Here is a 23678-nt window from a genome sequence, read left to right on the forward strand (position 1 = left end):
GCGTCGCTTCTTCTGGCCTGGTGTTTAGCGCTCCATTCGTCGCTACGTTGCTGCTTGCGAACTGTGCCAACGCCGAAAGAAACCACCAATGCCTCCTGCTGGCCTCCTTCAGCCCCTTGACGTCCCCCATCCCATCTGACCTTTTTTTCCGAGTTGGCCTTGACCTCCTCGGTTCTTTCCATGCCTCTACTTCTGGAAACAGATGGGATTGCCATTGCTACAGAGCACAACACTCGATACGCAAATACACGCACCCTCCCTACTAGTGCTACAGACGTCGCTGATTTCCTGCTCCACGATATCATCTTATATCCCAGAGCCCCTTGTCAACTCCTCACCGACCATGGTCGCTACTTTCTCTCCAGAGTTATCGATGACTTGCTTCGCTCCTGCGCGACAAAACACAAATTTACGACGGCTTACCACACGCAAACCAACGGCTTGACAGAACGCTTCAACCGGATGCTAACTGACAAGCTTTCTATGTATGTCTCTTCTGACCATCAAGAGTGGGACGTTGCGTTGCCCTTCGTTACATTTGCCTAGAATTCTTCCCGTCACAATACCACTGGTTTTTCACCATTTTATCTTCTGTTTGGCCGCGACCCAAAGTTACCTTTTGACACTATCATCCCCGATGCCGTCCATTTCCCCACTGAGTACTGCCCGCGATGCCATTTCCAAAGCTGACAAGGCATGCCAAATAGCTCGCCTTCGCCTTACTACATCGCAAGGACACCAGAAGTGCCGCTATGACTCCCGTCATCGCGACGTTATCTACACTCCAGGTGCCCTTGTACTTCTATGGACTCCGACTCGGCGTATTGGACTCTCCTAAAAATTGCTTTCCCGGTACTCCGCACCCTACCGTGTCTTAAAGGGCCCCACCCAGAGGTCGAAATTTAGTTGTGGTGTTGCAGTTGTGCACGAGTCTACAACGAACACGTAGCCGCGAGAATTTTTCGAAATGGTGCCGTAATAGTGGAGTTACACGCGTTTGATGATCGAAAAACGGCCCTCGCTCGTTTCGCTCTTTCCTTCGCTACGGCTGGTCTCTCCTCCTCGCCGATTGCTGCTCCAAATGTCACGTGACATACGTCATCGCCAACGCGCTTCTCAAAACACTGCCTACTTCCGGTTAAGGCACATCCACGCTAGCCATGCTAGCGGCACATATGCGGACAACGATACAGCCTCCAGTCTGCCACGCGAGAGGTGTCCAAAGTAGATGACAGTTCGGCCGGCGCCCCGCCCGCTGCACGATCAACGGGCCAATCGACGACCACGAAGCTGCACGCCTCTGCCACCGGCAACGAAAACATCGGCTGCAGGTGAGTGCACGGCTACCGACGGGAGACGACCGGTTTGGCTGTGCTCGCATCGTAGCCAACGGCGCCGCTAATATCAGCGTATTTTTCTTCTTTGTGTACAATTATTGCGAAGAGCGATAACAACAATAATAAAATATTGCGGCTTGTGAGCGTCGGTAATTCATTTCGAAGCGCCGTCCGCTTTAGCTTTGAAGGGAACCGGGAAAGGCCTAGCGACGATATCGGCGCCGTCAAGCGATCAGCGGCGGTGAGGTTGCCGCACAAATGAGTCCCGGTCTCATCCTCTCTACGTACGGCAAGGAAATCTCGTCGCTCGCGAGCAAAACCGCTGTCGAACCGCAGCCCGCGAATGGCAAACGGCGTGCGGCGAGTTAGCGTGCCGGTAACGTGGACGTGAACTCAGCGCTTCTCGGCTACCCGCTGTTGCTGCGGAGCCGGCCCGTGTTATGCGAAGCGTGCCACGTGTGTTGCGCGCACGTCTGGAAAGGCCAACACTGTCGCACTCTGTTCGCGCAGCAAATGAGACCGCTAAGCATGACTGTGTTGGAACACGAGCAATTTGGCACTTGCGTTGCGGGCTGTAATTACCTATGCGCAAGCGCGCACAAGCGAGCAACACGGCGAGGACGAGCAGGGAGCGCGCGTACCTGCTAGCAGACATACCGGAAGTCGTAGGTTCTTGTTCGACCAATGGACATCGTTTCCGCCGTTGACATCACCAGATTCCCCCTGCTGACATCATGACGACCGCTGGGGTTACCGGAAAGGCGAGGGGAGGAGGACGGCATTGTTTTTTTGGTTTTGTGGCGCGCCTGCGGCGCGTAGCGCTGCAGCATTTGGCATCGTTGATCGTGACAGCATTCTGAAGTCGATGCGCATGTTTACTTGCAATGTTCAAAAAATATCTCAGGTGGTTTAGGGGCCCCCTTTAAGGCGTATAACCGACCTCACTTACAAGATTGGCCCTCTTGTGTCTTCCTCACCCTCCGCCTCGCCACCTACAGATGTTGTCCACGTATTCCACCTTAAACCTTACTGCTCGCCCACACCACAGCAAGCACCGTGACGGTGCTTCAGTGGCCGGGGGTCATGTCACGGTACTATTCCTCAAGAGGAGCGTCGATGAAGAAGACGTTTTTGATCTGGCGTGCTCTCGCTCATATGGTTCAGCGCTTCATCGCCTTGTAAATATATTGTAAATACGTTTTCCTGTTGTGTCTGTCTCCCCATAACAGTATGATGACAGCGGCATGACGAGAATCGGATGTCGAAGTTACAACGATGATGTTGAAACAACCGCGATGGCATCCCGATGACAGTATAACAACGAATGCACGACAACTGTACGACGAGGATGCAGTGACGACAATGGCATGACAACGGCAGGAGGACAATGAAATGACGAGTGTATGAAAACAATGGCGTGGCGATGACTGTATCATAAAACCTGTATGACGACGATGGCGTGACGACGACTGCATGGGGAGTCGGACGACAAAGCTACAGTGACAATGATGGCATGACCATGACGGCATTATGACGACGGTCTGACAATGGAGGCATGATAATGGCTGTCTGACTGTGATGGCATGACAAGGGCAGTCTAACCACGATTGAATGACTACAGTACGATTGCAATACAATGACGAAGAAAGATTGACGTTGATGGAACGAGGAAGGTAGTATGACGACGACGGCATGATGACAATAGGATGATGTTACTAAAGTGATGACGATAAAACGACAGTGTGATGACGATAGCATGACGACAGTTGTGTGACGAAGATGGCGTGATTACGACGGCATGACGAGTTGGATGACAAAGCTAGAATGGTGATGACGCAACAACTCCGACAGTATCACGACCCTGAAAACATACCTAGTGGCCCAAGCTATTAGACAACTTGGATTACTGGGTCGGAGTAGGAGTGAGAACGGCAGCATGAGGAGAGTCAGATCAATCATGAAGCCGGAATGACGACGATCGAGCGACCACGACGGCCTCATCATGGCGGTGCGACGACGACGGCATGACGAGTGTCAGATGACAAAGCTATAACGACGGCGGTGCAACCACCACGAAGGCATCAAGACCACGAGCCGATACTTTGTGGCCCAAACCATTAGACAACTTGGGTTAGTGGGTCGGGAGAGAAGGCACGACGATGACATCACGAAGCAGGAATTCCAACAATATAACGACCATGACACATGACAACCCAAGCAGGTAGACCACTTTGGCCACTGAGTTGGCGTAAGAGCATAGATTGAATTAGAAATAGATAGATAGATAGGCTCAAAACAACTGAAATAGGCAGAGAATGCTATCCATATTAAAAGAACACATGTGTCCACCTTTTTTTGTGCATGCATGTACATACATATCTTTCAGAGTGTTGTGCCTTGTCTGAGCAATGCAGCACAGCTTGACATAATCGTCTTTGAAGGCCAAATGTAACAAAATTTCTGAACACGTCAAAAGCATAGATGAAAGGGCCCCTCGCCAGGTCCGGCCATTTCAAAGTGACAAGTGCAGTGCATACAATGCGCACTAACGATTGTGCCTGCAAAGTATTACACCACTACGCGCTGCGAAAAGAGCTTTAATTTAAAACCAAACGCCATTTGCCCTTCTCGCGGGCACTGCGCTCCCAGTGTATATCGACGTATATCGCACAAGCGTGCCTACATATTTCGCCATGCTGTAATGTCGCTCACATTGCCACGTGACTGAGAATTATTCAAGGCAACGGCAGTTATTTGTTTAGAGAAATAACAAAACCTATAAACCGAATGTTTGCGTGTCTTCGTTTTACTTCGTACCGTACCAAGAGAGATGTATTTCCATTTCGTCTGCTTGTTCTCATGTGCAATTGTGCGCACAGAGCGAAACTATCATTTTTTACTATGTTCCAGAGTGTGATCATGCTCTGTGATCCGTTTGTGACTGCCTCAGTGTTCATGTAGCACCGACTTATACCACTAGTCAGGTGTTCTTGTGCACAGCGCGCAAAATCATGGTCTGCGCGAAACAAGACAAATGCAACAACGCGCGCGTGAGACCGTCAGCGGAAGTGCGCCACGCAGCAAGAAAAAATGGCTTGGCCCATGACGTATGCGTCGCATGATCCTCTAGCTCCGGTATAATTTTGCTTGGGGAGGCTAGACAGGAACAAGTGGAGAGAGTGTATTGACACGTACACATGTTTATCTTTCACCGGTGGCCGCTTTCAACATTGGCTGACAAATGTTAAACGTTATCGCTCGGCGCAGGACGCGCCTGCATTGGAAGCTTCTCAGACGTTATCAATGCTTCTATCCGTCGTCTGTGGTCACCGACGCCCATGTAATCTGATTGTATGAGCGACGCGAATTGTCTAGAACTTTCTGGAAGACACGCGGGCATCAGGGATTAATCTGGAACCTTCGATGACTCAGGTATAAAAGCCGACGCGTTTCGCCGCTGATCAGATTTCGACGATCGCCGACTGTGTTCGCCGCTATCGTTGTGCTTCAAGTGTAACTTGCTTTTGTGGGCACAGGTTCGCCCAATAAAGAATCAGTTTCGTCATTCCCAGTTTTACGACTGTTTGCTTCATCGTCACTACTACGTGACATCTGGTGGAGGTGCTTTTATGTCCTTGTACCGGACCCCCCCGTCCAGCCGTGAGCCAAGCCCACACCGTCTAGAAGACGTCGACGCCTACCCCAACCAGCGAGCTAGTCGCAGGCTACTGAACCTGCCACCGGAGTACGAACCCCTACCTGAGAAGACCAAGAGGAAAAAAGTCATGACCTCGGCAGCAGCTACCATGACAGCCCCTGTGCCAACATCTGCGGTCGTGATGCAACAATCCAGGGAGCCGCCGACTTTCCGCGGTTCGCCATGTGAAGACGCCGAAAGCTGGCTGGAGGCATACGACCGGGTCGCTACGTTCAACAAGTGGGACTGCGACGAAAAGCTGCGCCATGTTTACTTCTCTCTTGAAGATGGCGCCAGAACCTGGTTCGAGAATAGGGAACGTGCACTAACAACCTGGGACCTCTTCCGAGCCGCATTCCTGGACACCTTCACTAGTGTCGTCCGTAAAGAAAGAGCTGCAGCCTTGCTGGAAAACCGTGTACAGCTCCCGAATGAGAGCATCGGTATGTACACTGAAGAAATGACTCGATTGTTCCGGCACGCCGATCCAGCTATGCCCGAAGACAAGAAAGTTCGCTTGCTCATGCGGGGAGTTAAGCAGGAGCTATTCGCCGGACTGGTACGAAATCCACCAACAACAGTCCAAGACTTTCTCTCGGAGGCTACGACGATCGAGAAAGCACTGGACATGCGCAACCGGCAATACAATCGCCGTTCGACGCCACACTACGCCGAAGTCCAAGGACTTTCCGACGACCTACGAGACACCATCAGGGCGATAGTACGCGAAGAGCTGCAGAAGTTGCTACCGTCATCGCAGCCTCAAGTTGCTTCCATCGCCGATATCGTGCGGGAGGAAATCCAGCAATCGCTAGGACTTCCCGAATCGCCGCAACCCCAGCCGGAAGCGATGACATACGCCGCCGTTGCCCGTCGTCAAGGCCCCCCTCCGCACTCGCGCCAGGGCCCCGTAACGCCGCAATTCCGTCGCCCAGCGCCGCCGCCGCAGCCAGCACGCCCGCCCGTCGCCCAGCGCAGCTACCCGAGAAAAACGGGCATTTGGCGCGCCCCCGACCACCGCCCGCTCTGCTATCACTGCGGGGAAGCCGGCCATGTCTACCGCCGATGCCCATACCGCGAGATGGGCCTACGAGGGTTCGCGGTCAACGCGCCACGTCCACAGCTTGGCGAGCGACCACGTGACATCGCCGACTACCTCGCCGGAGCTCAGTGGCAACCACGACGACCCTCACGCTCGCCGTCACCAGGCCGCTACATCTCGCCCCATCGCCGTCAGTACACCGGTCCCACTCGGGGCCGATCTCCCAGTCCTTAACCGGGAAACTAAAGGCAGCAACCGATGGAGGTGCGGTTGCTGTACGCCGCAATACCGAAGATCCTCCGCCGCCGACGAAGAAGATTCGCGAATCACCACGACGAGGTATCAGCACACCGCCTGGCAAGAGCCCTAACGACAACACTTCGCCGCCGAAAGAAGACCTACCGACGCGACGTAGCAGCAGCGGAGCAAGCCGACGCAGCCGCGATCCGACGCCACGACTTAACCGCAACACCAGACGACGGTCTACCGACTTAGACGTGCTAATCGATGGTCATCACGTCACTGCTCTCGTCGACACTGGAGCCGACTATTCCGTCTTCAGTGGCCCGTTCGCCGCCAAGTTAAAGAAGGTGAAGACTGCCTGGCAAGGACCCGATATCCGTACAGCGGGAGGCCACCTAATAACGCCGGCTGGAATCTGCACAGCACGAGTCACTGTGAACAACCGCACTTACCCGGCGAGCTTCGTAATCCTGCAGCACTGCTCCAGGGATGTCATCCTAGGCATGGACTTTCTAAACCAACACGGTGCAGTCATCGACTTAAGGTCCAAGTCGGTAACGCTTTCAACGCACAACGCGATACCACCGGATACAGACATCAGTTACCATGCCTTGAATGTGCTAGAAGAACAAGTCACCGTTCCGCCTCGCTCCAGCGTAATGATTTCCGTCGGTACCGAAGTGCCTGCAGACATGGAGGGCGTCATCGAGGGCGATCATCACTTACTGCTCGACCGTGAAATTTGCGTCGCTAGAGGCATAGCTGAGCTACGTGCAGGGAAAGCAAGGGTGATGCTCACGAACTTCAGCCCCGAATACAAGCACATTAACAAAGGCACCACGGTCGCCTACATCGACGAAATAGTACAAGCCAGCAGTGCTTTCGCCTTCACGGATTCCAGTGCACCTGCAACGACGACTATAGTACCTGAACCAACTTTCGACGTCAATCAGAACCTTCCCAGGCATAGGAAAGAACAACTAAAAGCTCTGCTCCTGCAATACAAGGACTGCTTCTCGTCGTCGTCAAAAGTTCGACAAACCCCTGTCGCCAAGCACCGCATCATAACCGACGAAAATGTCCGCCCACTCCGTCAGAGCCCGTACCGAGTTTCGGCGCGCGAACGCGAGGCCATAAGGCAACAAGTCGACGAAATGCTACGCGACGACATCATCCAGCCGTCCAAGAGTCCGTGGGCGTCCCCTGTGGTGTTAGTGAAGAAGAAGGATGGAACCCTACGTTTCTGCGTCGATTATCGTCGCCTCAACAAGATCACGAAGAAGGACGTATACCCCCTCCCACGGATTGACGACGCCTTGGATCGACTCTACAACGCAAAGTATTTTTCGTCGATGGACCTCAAAACCGGCTACTGGCAAATCGAAGTCGACGAGAGGGACCGGGAGAAGACTGCCTTTATAACACCAGACGGACTGTTCGAGTTCAAGGTCATGCCGTTTGGTCTTTGCTCGGCACCTGCGACTTTCCAACGCGTCATGGATACAGTACTGGCAGGCTTGAAGTGGCAGACTTGCCTCGTGTATTTGGACGACGTCGTTGTGTTTGCCTCAAGCTTCGAAGAACACCTGCGGCGCCTTGAAACAGTTCTTCAAGCTATCAAGACCTCCGGACTCACGTTGAAGCCAGAAAAGTGCCGCTTCGCATACGAGGAGCTCTTGTTTTTGGGCCATGTCATCAACAAGTCTGGAGTGTGCCCTGACCCACAGAAAACGGCGGCCATCACTGACTTTCCTCCGCCCGCCGACAAGAAGGCAGTGCGTAGATTTCTTGGCCTGTGCGCCTATTACAGGCGCTTCGTCAAGGATTTTTCACGGATCGCCGAGCCACTGACGTACCTCACGAAGGCCGACGTCGAGTTCAAGTGGGAGACGCCGCAAATCGAAGCATTTGAAGAACTGAAGCGACGCCTACAATCGCCGCCCATCCTCGCGCATTTCGACGAAAACGCCGATACCGAAGTCCACACCGACGCAAGCAGCGTAGGACTCGGCGCCGTGCTTGTGCAGAGGACTGACGGACTAGAAAGGGTTGTAAGTTACGCTAGCCGGTCGCTATCGAAGGCGGAATCAAATTATTCCACAACAGAAAAGGAGTGCCTCGCCATCATCTGGGCTACATCAAAGTTTCGCCCCTACCTCTATGGCAGGCCCTTCAAAGTTGTGAGCGACCACCACGCCTTGTGTTGGCTAGCTAACTTGAAGGATCCTTCAGGTCACCTCGCACGATGGAGTCTGAGACTTCAAGCATTCGACATCACCGTCGTTTACAAGTCCGGGCGAAAGCACTCTGACGCCGACTGCTTGTCTCGCGCCCCCGTCGAACCACCGCCACAGGATGACCAGGATGACGACACTTTCTTGGGACCCATCAGTGCCGACGAATTCACCGAACAACAGCGAGCCGACCCGGAACTAAGGAACCTTGTAGATTACCTGGAAGGCAAGACCGTCACTGTGCCGAAGGTGTTCAGGCGAGGATTGGCGTCGTTTTTCTTGCAAAACGACATTCTCCTAAAGAAGAACTTCTCGCCTCTCCGAGCCAACTACCTCCTCGTGGTACCCTCAGCATTGCGTCCAGAGGTTCTGCAAGCTCTCCATGACGACCCAACGGCTGGACACCTCGGTTTTTCCCGCACGCTCGCGAGGATACAAGAAAAATACTACTGGCCTCGCCTCTCTGCCAACGTCGCCCATTACGTAAGGACATGCCGAGACTGTCAGCGAAGCAAAACACCGCCGACAAGGTCAGCCGGACTTCTACAGCCGATCGAGCCACCTCGCCGACCGTTCCAGCAGATTGGGATGGACTTACTGGGGCCTTTTCCGACGTCGACGTCCGGGAATAAATGGATCGTCGTAGCTACGGACTACCTCACCCGCTACGCCGAAACAAAAGCCTTGCCCAAAGGCAGTGCTGCCGAGGTAGCCCGATTCTTCGTTGAGAACATCCTCCTGCGTCACGGTGACCCAGAAGTCCTCATCACCGACAGAGGTACTGCCTTTACGGCAGAACTAACTCAAGCCATCCTGCGATACAGCCACACAAGCCATCGCCGGACCACCGCCTACCACCCGCAGACGAATGGCCTCACCGAGCGCCTAAATAAGACCATCGCCGACATGCTGGCAATGTACGTCGACGTCGAACACAAGACGTGGGATGCCATCCTTCCGTACGTGACCTTCGCATACAACACGGCCGTGCAAGAAACGACGCACATGGCGCCGTTCAACCTGGTCTACGGAAGGAACCCGGCAACGACGCTTGACGCCATGCTACCGGACGTCACCGACGAAGAAAATCTCGACGTTGCCACCTATTTGCAGCGTGCCGAAGAAGGTCGACAGCTCGCCCGACTGCGCATCAAGAACCAGCAGAGGACCGACAGCCGACACTACAACCTTCGACGACGCTACGTCGAGTACCAGCCCGGTGACCGTGTTTGGGTCTGGACTCCGATACGCCGACGAGGACTTAGCGAGAAGCTGTTACGTCGCTATTTCGGACCTTATAAGATCACCCGACGTATTGGCGCACTGGACTATGAGGTCGTGCCAGACGGCATTTCGCAATCACAGCGGCGCCGGGCACGACCTGAAGTCATCCACGTGGTGCGTCTTAAGCCTTTCTACGCCCGCTGACAAACTTAGGTACTTTGTTACTTTGTTATTGTTTTTTGTTATTTTGTTTATTACGCATGGTTTTGTTTTCGCTTTCGTGTTTGTTTGTAGCATCGGGACGATGCTTTTTAAGGGGAGGGTATTGACACGTACACATGTTTATCTTTCACCGGTGGCCGCTTTCAACATTGGCTGACAAATGTTAAACGTTATCGCTCGGCGCAGGACGCGCCTGCATTGGAAGCTTCTCGGACGTTATCAATGCTTCTATCCGTCGTCTGTGGTCACCGACGCCCATGTAATCTGATTGTATGAGCGACGCGAATTGTCTAGAACTTTCTGGAAGACACGCGGGCATCAGGGATTAATCTGGAACCTTCGATGACTCAGGTATAAAAGCCGACGCGTTTCGCCGCTGATCAGATTTCGACGATCGCCGACTGTGTTCGCCACTATCGTTGTGCTTCAAGTGTAACTTGCTTTTGTGGGCACAGGTTCGCCCAATAAAGAATCAGTTTCGTCATTCCCAGTTTTACGACTGTTTGCTTCATCGTCACTACTACGTGACAGTATGTTCGCGGTGACACTCGCCTCCTGAAATCATGGGTTTGCACCACTGAAATATTTTTATCTCGGCTGTTAATGAACCAATTTGAAAAATTCTTGCAGTAGAACAATCCCTAGAGGGCACGTAACAATTTCCAACCAAAATTTGCCATGTGGCCTGGTGAGGGTCCGTTTAAGATTGAGGAGCTTCTGCGTAATATTTTTTGCATTTGAAATACGAGTAAAAGTATCAGAGAAAGGTAGCGAAAATAGTCGTTTCTAAAACAGGAACTGCAAAAAAAAAATTTATAGATAGAAGCAGGCCGCTGTTATCACTCGCCGGAAGTGATGCACGACTTAGAACACTCGGAGATCATGCCAGCTCTTCGGCATGACCTCCGAGATTAGGTGGCACCTACAGTGCGATGAAAAACCTAGGAGGCGACATCATAGCCACTAACCACGAGGTGTATGCATCGTCTGCTTAGGTGCTGCTTAAGAGGCTGCTAATAAGAAAATTACACAATCGGCAACCCCACGGCTTTGCCAAGGTTGCTTCAGTGGTGCATACTACTCATTTAAAACCAATTTACCCAAAGTGACATTTCGGTGCAGTTGCCTAGGTATGTTCAGCCAGTGACCAAGCTGGGCTAGCCTCGCCCACCTTACATTCGCTCTACTCACCAGTGTACGTCGAGCACAAACATGTGATTGCCACCAATCAGGTTGAGGCCCACACCGCCAGCTTCGAGGGAGAGCAGCATCACCTGAAGATGAGAAGGTACCTCATGAAGGTTGGCGTTGCTTACGGGGTGCAGAGAAATAAAACATCTCTTTCTTTCAGTACTACGGACACACAGCACTGCTCGCAGGAGGCCACAAACAACATCAACAATAGCCATACCTTGATATAATGAATAATTGTATACAACGAAGTAAATATAAAATGTTGCTTGCCAATATCAATGTGTAATATATTTGTATCCGTAAATATCAGATATAACAAAGGTACTTTCGTGTCACATGCTACTTCGTTATAACGAGCTTCAACTCTACAAGAATAATCTGCACCACGATGCAAGATAGAAATTCCAGCTGTCAATAGGGAGACGCTATAACACCATGACAAAGTACAGCTCCACAGTACACCAGTGAAGAGAGTTTTTAATAATTAAAGCCCTGTAGGAAGTGAGCACAGCAGCATCTGTACCAGCATTTCGGTTTCTGGCCTCCAAACAATGCTAACATGCCGACTTGGATAGCAGAAATCAGTAAAAACCCGGTGATACGATTACGGCCAGTACGAGTTTTGGTGTGATACGAATTCATAACATTTCCCGGCCGAAATACAATGGCCACAATACGAAAAACATCGGCTAACGCGTGCACATTGCCGCGCCACTGCGGATCTTACGAACACGTGAGCAACAGCGAAGGCGGTGCCAAGCTAGCGGAGCGACCGGCACAGACAACCCGGCATACCAGGATCTGGGCGGGATCTATACTCGCTAAGCAACCGGCTACGTCACGTGGCTGCTCAATTTCTCACTGGTCCCCCCCGTCGAGCGGATCGGACGACATCACAGCCTGATGTTTTGACCAGCGAGGGAGAAGACGAGGACTGCTGCAACAATGACGACCGCGGCAGCAGTCACGACGACCAAAATGCTCCCTGCAGTCGACGTGCTGAGGCGTTCAGTGGCATGCGAAAACATCCGTGAGATCACGTGTGCGCACTTTTACGGCTTCCAGAAGGCGATCGTTGACAATTTGGGCAAGAAAAAAATGCACACAGGTAGTAGAACCCAGTTGATACGTTTTTCAAGGGACCACGAAGAAAAAAAAAAGTCACAGTTTCACCCGAAAGGCGGAGCAACGATTGCAATAGCAAATCAGTAGACAGCTGTACGAAGTAAGGATAGTAGTTTTATCAGCCGTATAAACTTGTAAACATTCGCTTACTAACTAAATTAACAAGCACGGTGTCACGAGCGCACTTGTAAACATGAACACATCTCGCTCGGTGACTGCGGAAACTCGCCGTCAAAACGCTGGAGTAAGGAAGCGCAGCAGCAGTAGCTGTGAACTAAACGTTGAAAGCACAACGCATACTAAGCTATCCGGTACTAGGCGCACTTTGTCAACATCGCAGATCGTTTTGAAGAAGAGGCCCACGTGGGTGCACACTTAGCACGCGTCGCAGATCGCTTCCTACATACGGCAGCTGCGCAGCCACGCCGTATCTGCAACATGCCGGTTGCTTGCTGCAACGTGCAGGTCACTTGTCGCAACGCGCCGGTCGCTTGTTGCAACATACAAGCTGGCTGCACTGCTAAATTTTTCTGCTAAAAATAAAAAATTTTTCTTTCATTTTGTGTATGTTTTAATGATACGAATTTTGGGTGATACGAATATTTCATGTGACCCCGTGAAATTTCTATCACTGACATTATACTATATGTTGTATAAAGGCATGAAGAAATGAGGAGGCGACCAAAACAGGAAATTGCAGTAGGATGCAAGGGAATGAGATCAAGGGCACTAGACTGGAAAACTTGCACGGAAATGTAAGGGCATATGCTTCAGCATGTTGAGCTCCAACACTCAGGAAACCTATTTCTACAATAATAGAAGTTTAAAGTTTATTCACGGTCTTATATTTACACAATTTGATCATAATTGAACACATAGCCATAAAAAGCATTTTTGCAGTCCCTTTAAAAATGTATCAATGGGGTTATACTATCTGTGTGTGTTTTCTTCTTGCCCAAATAGCCAACGATCACCTTCTGGAAGGCATAAAAGTATGCGCAAGTGATCTCACGAATGTTTTCGCACGACACTGAATGCCTCAGCACATCGAGTGCAGGGGGTGTTTTGGCCGTCATGGCTGCTGCCGCGGTCCTCATTGCTGCAGCAGTCCGCATTATCTTTCTCGCTGGTCAAAGCATCAGCTAGGCTGTGATGTGGTCCGGTCCACTTGACGTAGGGACCAGTGAGAGACTGCGCAGCCGCGTGTCGTAGCCGGTTGCTTGGTGGCTATGGATCCCACCCAGATACCGCTGCGCCGACTTGTCTGTGCTGGTAGTTCTGCTAGCTCGGCCGCTGCGCCACTGTTGCTCACACGTTCGCATGATCCGCAGCGGTGCGGCAACGCGTTCGTAACAGCCAATTTTTTTTTCATTTAAGAGCAATGTGTTTCGGCCAGGGAATGTTACAAATTCGCATCACACCGAAATTCATACCAACCCTGATCGTATCACCGAGGTTTTACTGTATAATGAAATTTTACTGCAACCCGTAAAGGAATACTGAGACAATAAATCGGAACTTCCACGCATGCAGATAGTCAAATGGTCGAATTACAAGTGACTCTCAAGTAGCACACCAAGCAACCAAGAGTGGCAGCCACAGTGGAGGAGCGTCATGTTCCGCATAAAGTTCAAGCGCGACAAGATCCTATCATGCCTGGTGCTCTGTATGCTTAACGTGCAAGTGAAAGCTTACAAGGGTGAGTCGAGAAGGAGAGTGGCTTGATGAGTGCCGTGTTTTCATGCAGGCAAGGGGAAAGGGGGGAACGAAATGGGGGGCAAGTACGGCCGTGGCTACACATGACTGTCTGCGCAGCTAACCACATAGACAGCCCACACGCCGTTTTAGAGCTAATCTGTCGCGTGTATAAGGACTGGGCAAACTGAGTTGGCGTGGCATCATGCGCTGTCTTCCGCATGTTTAGTACTGGAGATAGCGTAAGACGCGTTGAGACGAGAGGCAGGTGAAGCCTTCACTCCCCGCTGTCGGTGCTTTTCATGATAGCATCATGCTACTGTGGGCAACACTATCAGCCACGGAGGCAAAGTGGATGCGAAAGCGTTGTTGGCTTCACTTTGCATCTATTGTTGCCGACTCTCGAGTTCAACAAAATTTATTTCTTTCTCATCAAACTTGCTTTTTATAGATTTCTCAAACATTCGGGAAATTTTGTGGCCCCCTTCCATGTCAGAAAAATCCATTGAAAATTGTACTTATTGCACAAAAGGTTGAATTTCAATACTTTGTTTTATTTACCCTCAGGGCCGAAGCATTACAAAGGGGAGTGGGTAGACAATAAACATAATGCAGAATAATATGACAAAGCATGGTAAGGCATGGTAACTCCTAATTGTACAATGTTAGCTAAGGCAGATTTAAATCGGGTGTTATCATAAATGGAAACAATGTCAGAAGGAAGGCGATTGCAATCTTGTGAAGTTCGAGGTAAAAAAGAGTAAAGAAAGGTTTTCGTATGACATGGCTCGATACCAACCTTAAAGCGATGGTTGATACAGTCAGATATATAATGTTGCTGAAGAATGAATTCGTCACGGAGGGTCGGGTGATAGTAAAGCCTATGAAAAAAGTTCAAGTGACAATGTTTTTGGCGGGATGCTAATGATGGAAGACAGATATCCGATTTCATAGAAGTTATACTGGCAGCACGATTATAACAGGAACAGATAGCGATTCTGGACCATTTCTAGCGACACAATCAAATTGTTAGTGCTTGGATCCCAGACTGGAGTGGCGTATTCTAATTTAAATCGAATGAATGTTTTATATAGCAAGAGCTTTAAAGATGAAGGAGCTGCTGAAAAGTTAAGGCGTAAGTAACCTAACATGCGATTACCGTTGTTAATTATCATCTCAATATGCAAAGACCAACATAGATTAGATGTGATATGAACGCCTAAATATTTATAGCAGGAAACTGCAGCTAAGGGAGAGTTGTTCAGGTAATATAGAAAAGGACTACTAGATGCACGAGAAACACACATCACTTTACACTTGTTAATATTTAATTCCATTAAATGAAATTTCGATATAAAGAAGCAAGTTGCCGATTTTTTCCAGACTTCTTATACCGAGGTTTAACTGTATAAGTATCTTGTAATCTCTCATACTGTCCCTTTCCTTTCTTCTATTTCTCTCTCTCTCTCTCTTAATAAAAGCGATTCTGATTCCGATAGGTGATATGGCAACTGTAAACTTCCAACACCTTGTTTCATCCTGCATGCCACACTATGGTGCAAGGGCCCAACAACGAGACTCGAGTTACATGGTCAGAGAGCTCTGGCAGCTCAGCTCACTAACCTAACCACTGCTGCACTTTGGTGGGCCAACCAGGCGACTCACCGTGGGTCCCCCCTGCTGCTGGTTGAAGTTGGCCACGTAGGAAGCCCTCTGCTGGCCAGGGACGCTGCCCTGGATGGTCACAGAGGGGATGCCCTGCCTCTCCAGATGCCGGCGCACCAATGACAGAAGTGAAGTCCATCGAGACACCACCACACTACACGACACGCCGCAACACCGGTGTCACATAACATAGTACACTTCAATCCACTTATAACAATACCACATATAATGATACATGAGTAATACCCGTGCCACACGGGCAAAGTAAAGTGCACTTTGAGCCAATGCACTTCAGCGCGCTAAGTGTCACTTTGGCGGCGCGCTGCTACACGAGAAAGAAAAGTGTTCTTAAAAATTGATGGCCATGGCAATCGGTAGTCAGACAGGAAAGCATATATTTGTTAATATAAATATGTTTGCACGAAAACAGTTTATTATTGTTAGAAACAACATTGATAATCCACCTTTACAAGCGCTGGCAATGATGGCAACTTCACCAGCCACAGTCAAAACGACTCGATCCGTCAAACAACTGGCGTGGTCGTGAACAGCCCGAGAGCGAGAGTAGTTTTTTGTGGTTCTTGTTTTTTTTTTTTTGTCGCGTGGCACATTTTATTATTTTGTAACGTTAGCAATTTAAAACAGTGTTATTAAAAATTACTCCCGACTCTTCTTTCAATAATGACCTACTTTTTTTCCCTCATTGGCAACGAGGCTACACACTTCGCCGGCGCGAAGTGTGTTTGCCGAACACACTCGCCGGCGAGTGCGCTCTGCAGTGAGTGTCACTAAGCGTTCCCGTGTAGCAGCCTGCAAATGACACTAGCCGCGAAGTGCACTCGCTCAAAGTGCACTTTACTTTGCCCGTGTGGCACGGGTATTATAACAATGAGTAGACTTAAGGGTATCAACTTATGCATTAGGGCTATGGAATAAAAGAGAAAAGAATATATACAGTAGAACCTCATTCATACGTTTTCAAAAAATACCCGAAAAATAAACGTACGATCCAGGAAAACGTACGATCCGAATCCAGTAAAAATTGAAGATGACAAGCCCATATTGAGGTGCAAAGGCAGAAAAAATTTATTTTTTGCAAAACATAGATACAGTCGAATCTCATTAATTCGAACTGACACTGTAGTCTCGTCAAATTTATGTGTATTACAATGGGCGAGAACGCTCGGTAATTCGAACATAACCACGCACCGACAATGCTCTCAGCAGCACGCCAAATCACGTGAAGGCGCTTCCCACTGGCAATGCTCCGACATCGCCATAAAGCAAAAGCTTAGGAGAGACCCCTCGACGCCGCGCGGAGAAATAAAAAAAGAAAGAAAAACATACCACGGCGAAAATTTCCTCTCTCAAATGGTAAGGTCGCCGTTTCAGCGTCTCGCCGGAACACGCATGTACGCGCCGACGTCTCAGAAAATGCAGCGGCTCCAGCGCAGAGGGAAGCAACGTGAAGGCCCAGTCCGGCCAACGTAACTGACCACGCCGGCCAATGCTCGCTTCAACGGCAGTAAACGAAACTTAGGGGAGCGGGTTAAGCTGGCGCCAGGCCGGCGGGCGCGCAAGATAAAGGTGCACATTGTCAAATCCTGCTATCGCCTCCCTTGCTGTCAAAATTCTTAGTTCGGTTACTGGCTCTTCATAACTGTTGCTTTTGTTGGCACTCGTGTCCTTTCCACCCTAGATAGCTTTGAAAACATTGTCGGTCACCAGTTGCTATTACATAATCCCGTCGTCAGCTGTGATACATTCATCAGCCTTAGCACCGTATCAATTGCGCGATTCCTGAAGCAGTGCAGCAGGACTGCAAAGCTTACCGACATCAGCATGCATGTCAAATGCATCGCTAGCGCTGCTGTTAGCGATAGTGCAGATCGCAGTTCAGTGGCATGTGTGGAGAGCAGTGGTGGCACCACTAAGGGGCATTCGTTATAAAGCAACAAATTAGCCGTCAGGTACGCCTAAATTCCTTCGTTGTAAGGCAAATCCATTGTACTGGTCTTCGTTGGGGAGGCTTTCACAACACATACAAAAGATTCAATCGGGACAAAATCAATCCTACATTATACAGGTCACTTCATTGTAGAAGTGTTCGTTGTAAAGGTGTTCGGCTGTATTTATTAAAAAATATTCTATGGCACAAAGTACGATTCTGTGGCTGGATTACTGGAAGAGATGGACACTGCTTGCAAGACAAATTGCAAGAGTGATGGTAGCTTTTTAACAAAATTAAACAAATGACCTTTGCGATTAATCACTTTAGAACACATGCTACAATTTCAGAACTGAAGCCATGCAATAACGAAGCTAATATACACTTAGTAGAAATCCTGTGCTTTACACCAGTTTCTGAGAAACCCTTTCTCAATATTTGTAGTTAAATGTGTGGGTGTGCCAGTTATTACAGTCGAACCCAGGTATATCGAACTCGCCAAAAAACGTTTATTAGTTCGATATATGGCATAATTCTATATAGGCCCGCTATAGGATTTGATGACGCAAAGGCACATACCAATAAGAAAAGTACTTTATTAATATGGTGGCTTACTTTCGTGCTCTACTTTGGAATAAAATAGTCCTGTATTTTTTTCTGTTTAAACGACTTCGCTGCCTGCGACAGCACGCACGCCTCCACGTTGTCCAACGAGGTGGAGCAGCTGAGGCCGCAACCTTCTATATTCACGCAATAGTGCCGGACCAAAGCAAGTGCACTAATCACTTAGGAGGATGTAGGCAACGGGCCATCGTCAATTTCCTTATTGCTGTTGCTTTGGCTCGTGGTCGGCACGACGTAAATTCTGCCTCTTTGCACAAGAAATGACGACAGCGCGCCAAGAAAGTTCACAGAGCGCCAACAGGCAACACCACCAGCACGGACCACGCTGAATGAGGACTCGAGGAAAAGAGGCAGCAGCAGGCACACAAGCATAAAGAAAGAAAAATGGCGCTCACTTGTACCGCCTCCGCGCCTCGGAGAAAGCACAACGGCCTCTGATTGGCTGTAAGCGCTGCGAGCAGGCCAGGATCATTTTTTGCAGGGGGGCGTTAGCCTGTGCACAGACGGGTCTAAACCACTTTTTCTAGGGTGGCGCCGGCAGTTTTCCCCGCCACCGCAAGGGAAAGCCAACATGCTGGGGCACTTTTGAGGCACATGGAGTTTGATATATCGGTTGTCGTTGCTATTTTCGTTCGATGTAACAGTAACTTTTGCTATATATTCTCAACGTAAATTTACCGTGTTTAGACATTGTTCGATATACGGGATAATTTGATATAAACGGGTTCGATATAGTTCGGCTCGACTGTACTTAGCTCTGTGGAAAATTGAGTGCGGACAAGTGTTCACTAGAATATGAATGCATTGCCGATCGGTCTCTTGGTCAAATCTGTTGGGATGCACTCTGTGGTGATGCAGCCAGCTTGTGAGCAAAAATGAAATCTTGTACAGTAGACTTCCATCAATTCCACTCCAGTTAATTCGATTTTTCAGTTAAATCAACCCAGATCGAAAATCCTGGACGGCACCTATGCATTTCTATGGGACAAAACTTTCGTTATTTTGATCCCAAAATTGGCCTTCGCCGGATAATTCGAACTTAACCAGCCAGCACGAAGGCGCCTGACCCCTATAGGGACCGTAGTAGCGACCCATTTAGTGGCAACATCATTCTCGGCTTAACTTAGGGGACAGTGAATGCGTTGAACACATGTACTCTCTCGTCGAAAACGCCTATTTTCGGCTCACCTTAGGAAGATTTTCAACCAATAACCATAGCTCACAATGTTTGATTACAGCATTTACGGTGTTATAATGAGTGCCTTTCTTTTATTTAAAGAAAATTGGGCCGAATATTGACCCCACAGTGCAAGCGGGCACGAAACCAAAACTATTTTGCAATGGTTGTATGCTTTACTGCATAACCCGGATGTATTGCTGCGGAGCTGACTATTAACCGTGTGGCAAAGCTGACTTTAGGAAACCAGCCACTAATGTGCAACAATTTTTCTAGCTCAAAAATCAGGTGCGCGTGACATTTCCATTTCATTTAGGAGCTTTAATGTCATTCCTACGTTAGTATTCTACTTTGGACATATAGAAGGTGTGTGTGCTTGATTCAGGGGCGTGTTAGAATAGGGCAAATACTGTCAAATGAATCAGGTGTCTGTTTTGGCATTTTTATGCATCTTGTTTAATTCGACCTGCCGGATAACTCAATCAATTTCGGCACTCCCGTCAGGGTCGAATTAACGGAAGTCGACTATAGCAACATTGTCTGCAGACACTCATGCAAGCAGTTTGAGCATTTAGCAGAAATGTACCTATGCCACGTGGCAGCAGTACTTTAACCAAACATTTAACCAGCACAAGTGAACAGTTGGTCATCACCTCTTGTCTTGGTTGTTCGATTCTTTTCGCACCTTGAGCAGCATGTCGAGCAAAGTCCTGATCTGTAGGCATAGAGGAAAGAGTGACAGCAATTATGGTGATCAGCAGTCAAAACAACTGTAAGGCAAGCCACAATCGCCAAATTTAAGTGAGCAAAATGAGCAAACAGTTTTCAGATAGGAGATGCAATGACAATAATAGAGTCACGGAACAGTAACGTCCAGTGCAAAGAAACTATTCTTCAGAAACCATCAACAATGGCTGTCAATATAAGCAAATAGCCAAATGCTTCTAGAAAACTATTTGGTTTGTTTAGCCTTTATTGACAACTGTTCCCTACAAGCAACATAGCAGATTAAAAATTTTTTCTTGCAAAGGGTCAGTTTTAAAAAAATTAAAATTAAATTATTGGGTTTTACGTGCCAAAACCAGTTCTGATTATGAGGCACGCCGTAGTGGGGGACTCCAGAAATTTGGACCACCTGGGGTTCTTTAACGTGCACCTAAATCTAAGTGCATGGGTGTTTTCGCATTTCGCCCCCATCGAAATGCGGCCGCCGTGGCCGGGATTCGATCCCGCAACCTCATGCTCAGCAGCCCAACACCATAGCCACTGAGCAACCACGGCGGGTGCAAAGTGTCAGTAATGAGTATGAAGTTTCTGGCTAAATGTCTTTGGCCAACACTGAATGACAGACAGCAAGTGTCATTTGTTGGTTTACAGCAAGAACACAGGACAAGGAAGAAGTTCACCACGCGACTCGCTTTCTTTCGAAAGCAAGGTCAGAGGTGACAGACCGACGCAAGATCTCCGGCTGCAGTGGCATCACACACACAATGCGAAGCAAACTAAATCTACCCCATGGATAACATATGACAAGAACTGTCTGTACAAATTCCAAACGATGCCATAGGCGGCTTGGGGTGAAGCCCACTTGCCGTTTTCTTGCCTGGTGCTCCACCCCCTTTGCTAAAAAGTTTCCGTAAAATATATACGTATTTCATTCATTGATAATGCTTATTGTCAATGTATTTTGCATATTTAGATAGGAAATAAACGTTTCTTGGGGCTATTTATATGTTAAGGTTAAGGGTTAAGCACTTAAGCACTATACAGCATCAAGCACTTCAGTGCTTGATGCTGTATAGTATATGAGGTGGGTTCAAAAAGAAACAGCACTTTTGCTATAACACCTTTACTGCTTATGGTACAACATTTTAAGTGCTGTCCCCTTCAAAGTAGTCCTCTCTACTGGTAATGCAGTCTTCACATATTTTCGTCCATTTTTGAAAAGCCTCCTGGAACGCACTTTCTGGAATGGCGCGCAGGTCGCTTCTCGCAATGTCCTGGATCTCCTCTACAGTTTGGAAACGACATCCTTTCAAGGTGGTTTTCAGCTAGGGGAATAGAAAAAAGTCTGCTGGGGCTAGGTCCGGAAAATATGGTGGGTAGGGCACAACAGGAGTGTGGTGTTTTGCTAAGTAGCTGCAGACAAGGAGCGACGCGTGAGCCGGTGCATTGTCAAGATGCAACATCCAAGCCTGATTTTCCCACAATTCAGGGCTCTTAGTGCGCACAGAATCTCTCAAATGTGCTAGGATTCCCTGGTAAACTTCTTTGTTTATCTTCTGACCATGTGCCACAAATTCCTGACATTGCCATTTGCAGTAAAAAAACACAACCAACATCACCTTCATTTTTGACCGACTCACGTGTGCTTTTTTTGGACGAGGAGAACCTTTGGCCACCCACTGCTATGACTGCACTTTTGTTTCAACATCATAGCCATAAACCCATGTCTCATCGCCTGTTATGATGTTCTTAAGAAAGTTTTCATCGTCATTGGCAGCGGTGAGCAGTTCCTGGCTGATCTCAACACGGGTTTGCTTCTGTTCGTCAGTCAACAAACGCAGCACGAATTTTGCACTGACACAATGCATCCAAGTTTATCACTCAAAATTTCATGACACGATCGTACACTGATACCTACTTCGTCAGCGAGTTCTTGAACAGTCAAACAACAATTTCCACTAATCACAGTTCAAACTCTCTCGACAAGGTCATCATAGTTGGATGTGGAAGGTCGTCCAGGCTTGGGATCGTCATCGACCGACATTCTTCCGTCTTCAAAACGCTTGAACCAATCATAGCACTGCGTGCGACTCATACAGTCCTCCCCGTATGCTTGGCTAAGCAACTGAAACATCTGTGTGAAAGTTTTCCCAAGTTTGTAGCAGAACTTCACATACACACGCTGTTCTTCCAATTCCTTCATTGTCACTTTGGCACCAATCCGAAGAACAGCTTGTTCATGTGCTCAATTCAACGGCTGTAGCTCGCCAACTAATGGTCAGAGCGAAACGCGGCAAATGGCAGTTTGTTGTCTAAACCTGCTGCTACATGCGCTCAGTAGCCGCAGCGCGCTCCCTCTGCCGGTGGGCACACTATTTCAAAAGTTCGGCTTCTTTGTGAACACACATCGTATTAAGGTAGTGTTTGTTGTTTCATTATGTAATTCCATAGAGAACAGTGCCATTAAACAGCACATCTGTGAAAACTTCGCAATGGCAAGAAAACCGTGATCTGTGTTGCACCAAAGAGAGCTCCAGCCTTTCTCAAGCAAATCCAGCAGTGGCACAGACAAGTGCCTTGCCTACTACAAATGTTTAGCTAGCAAGAGTAAACCATTCTTTCCTTCTCCTTGAGGATTGCAGTGTAACATAACATGTAACTCGGTGACGTGTTGTCATGCTACAGCAACTTGTTGATATGCAGGGGCGGGACAGCTGGAACAGGTCTTGGAGCAATTTTCAGGGCAGAAAAATGTTGGTTTTGGAGCAGAATACAGTCAAACCTTGGTATAACGAACCTTCATTTAATGATATTGCTACATGCGTGTGGTATTTGATTGAACGAGGCACGCGGGCACCATCACTCGAGAAAAGAAGAGGAAGAACGAGCTAGGCTCGCGCTGTGAATCTAACCGGTCAGCGCTGGAACCGCTGTTGTAAATATAACCTGTAAATAGTTGCTCGTCTTACTGACTCGTCCTTCGCGTAACATTGTGGTGGAGGTGGAACGTTCCCTGTCCTCGCCATGGAGCTCCGAAGCGGCTGCACCGTCGTCTTCTCAGCCATGGCTTCCGATATCAACACCCCGTCGCCACCTACACCTACGGCGCCAACCACAACATACGAATCCTGGACATTCTTTGCCGGAAAGTCGACGAGTACATGACCGAGGTTGACAAGGTTGGCCATATCCTAAAAGGCATCGCGGGCGATGGCGTCAATTTGCACGTCTATAACGACGTTTCTACTGTCGACGCCATCGTCAAAGAATGCCGCCGCTTTGAGGCAGCCAAAAGCCGCCGCGTCGTCCCACAGTTTTCCCGGCTCCCAAACACCCCTGCCACGTCCTCTTGCTCCGCTCTTCCTGCCACACGACCTTTTCAAGAGAACGTCACGCGTATCATTCGCCGCGAGATTGAAACAGCGAGTCTGGCCCCCCTTTATCCACGACCCCTCGACGATACCTTTGACCCAGCGGCCCCTACTATTTCCGTTATACAAGCAGTTGTGCGGCAAGAAATTGCAA

The 23678-nt window shown here is 49.0% G+C and overlaps 1 protein-coding gene across 2 annotated transcripts in view; it reads right to left on the minus strand.

Moving 5' to 3' along the window:
- LOC119441469 (transcription termination factor 2) overlaps positions 1 to 23678 on the minus strand; it is a 109392-nt gene that overhangs the window by 28306 nt on the left and 57408 nt on the right. For both annotated transcript variants that reach the window (XM_037706088.2, XM_037706087.2), the window contains exons 13-15: positions 20081 to 20142; positions 15679 to 15832; positions 11191 to 11273 (exon numbers count right to left, since the gene is read on the minus strand). In XM_037706088.2, the coding sequence (XP_037562016.1) occupies positions 11191 to 11273; positions 15679 to 15832; positions 20081 to 20142 (299 nt within the window). The remainder of the gene's footprint in view (positions 1 to 11190; positions 11274 to 15678; positions 15833 to 20080; positions 20143 to 23678) is intronic.

The sequence above is a fragment of the Dermacentor silvarum genome, chromosome 2 (genome assembly GCF_013339745.2).
Source record: "Dermacentor silvarum isolate Dsil-2018 chromosome 2, BIME_Dsil_1.4, whole genome shotgun sequence".
Taxonomy (NCBI): domain Eukaryota; kingdom Metazoa; phylum Arthropoda; class Arachnida; order Ixodida; family Ixodidae; genus Dermacentor; species Dermacentor silvarum.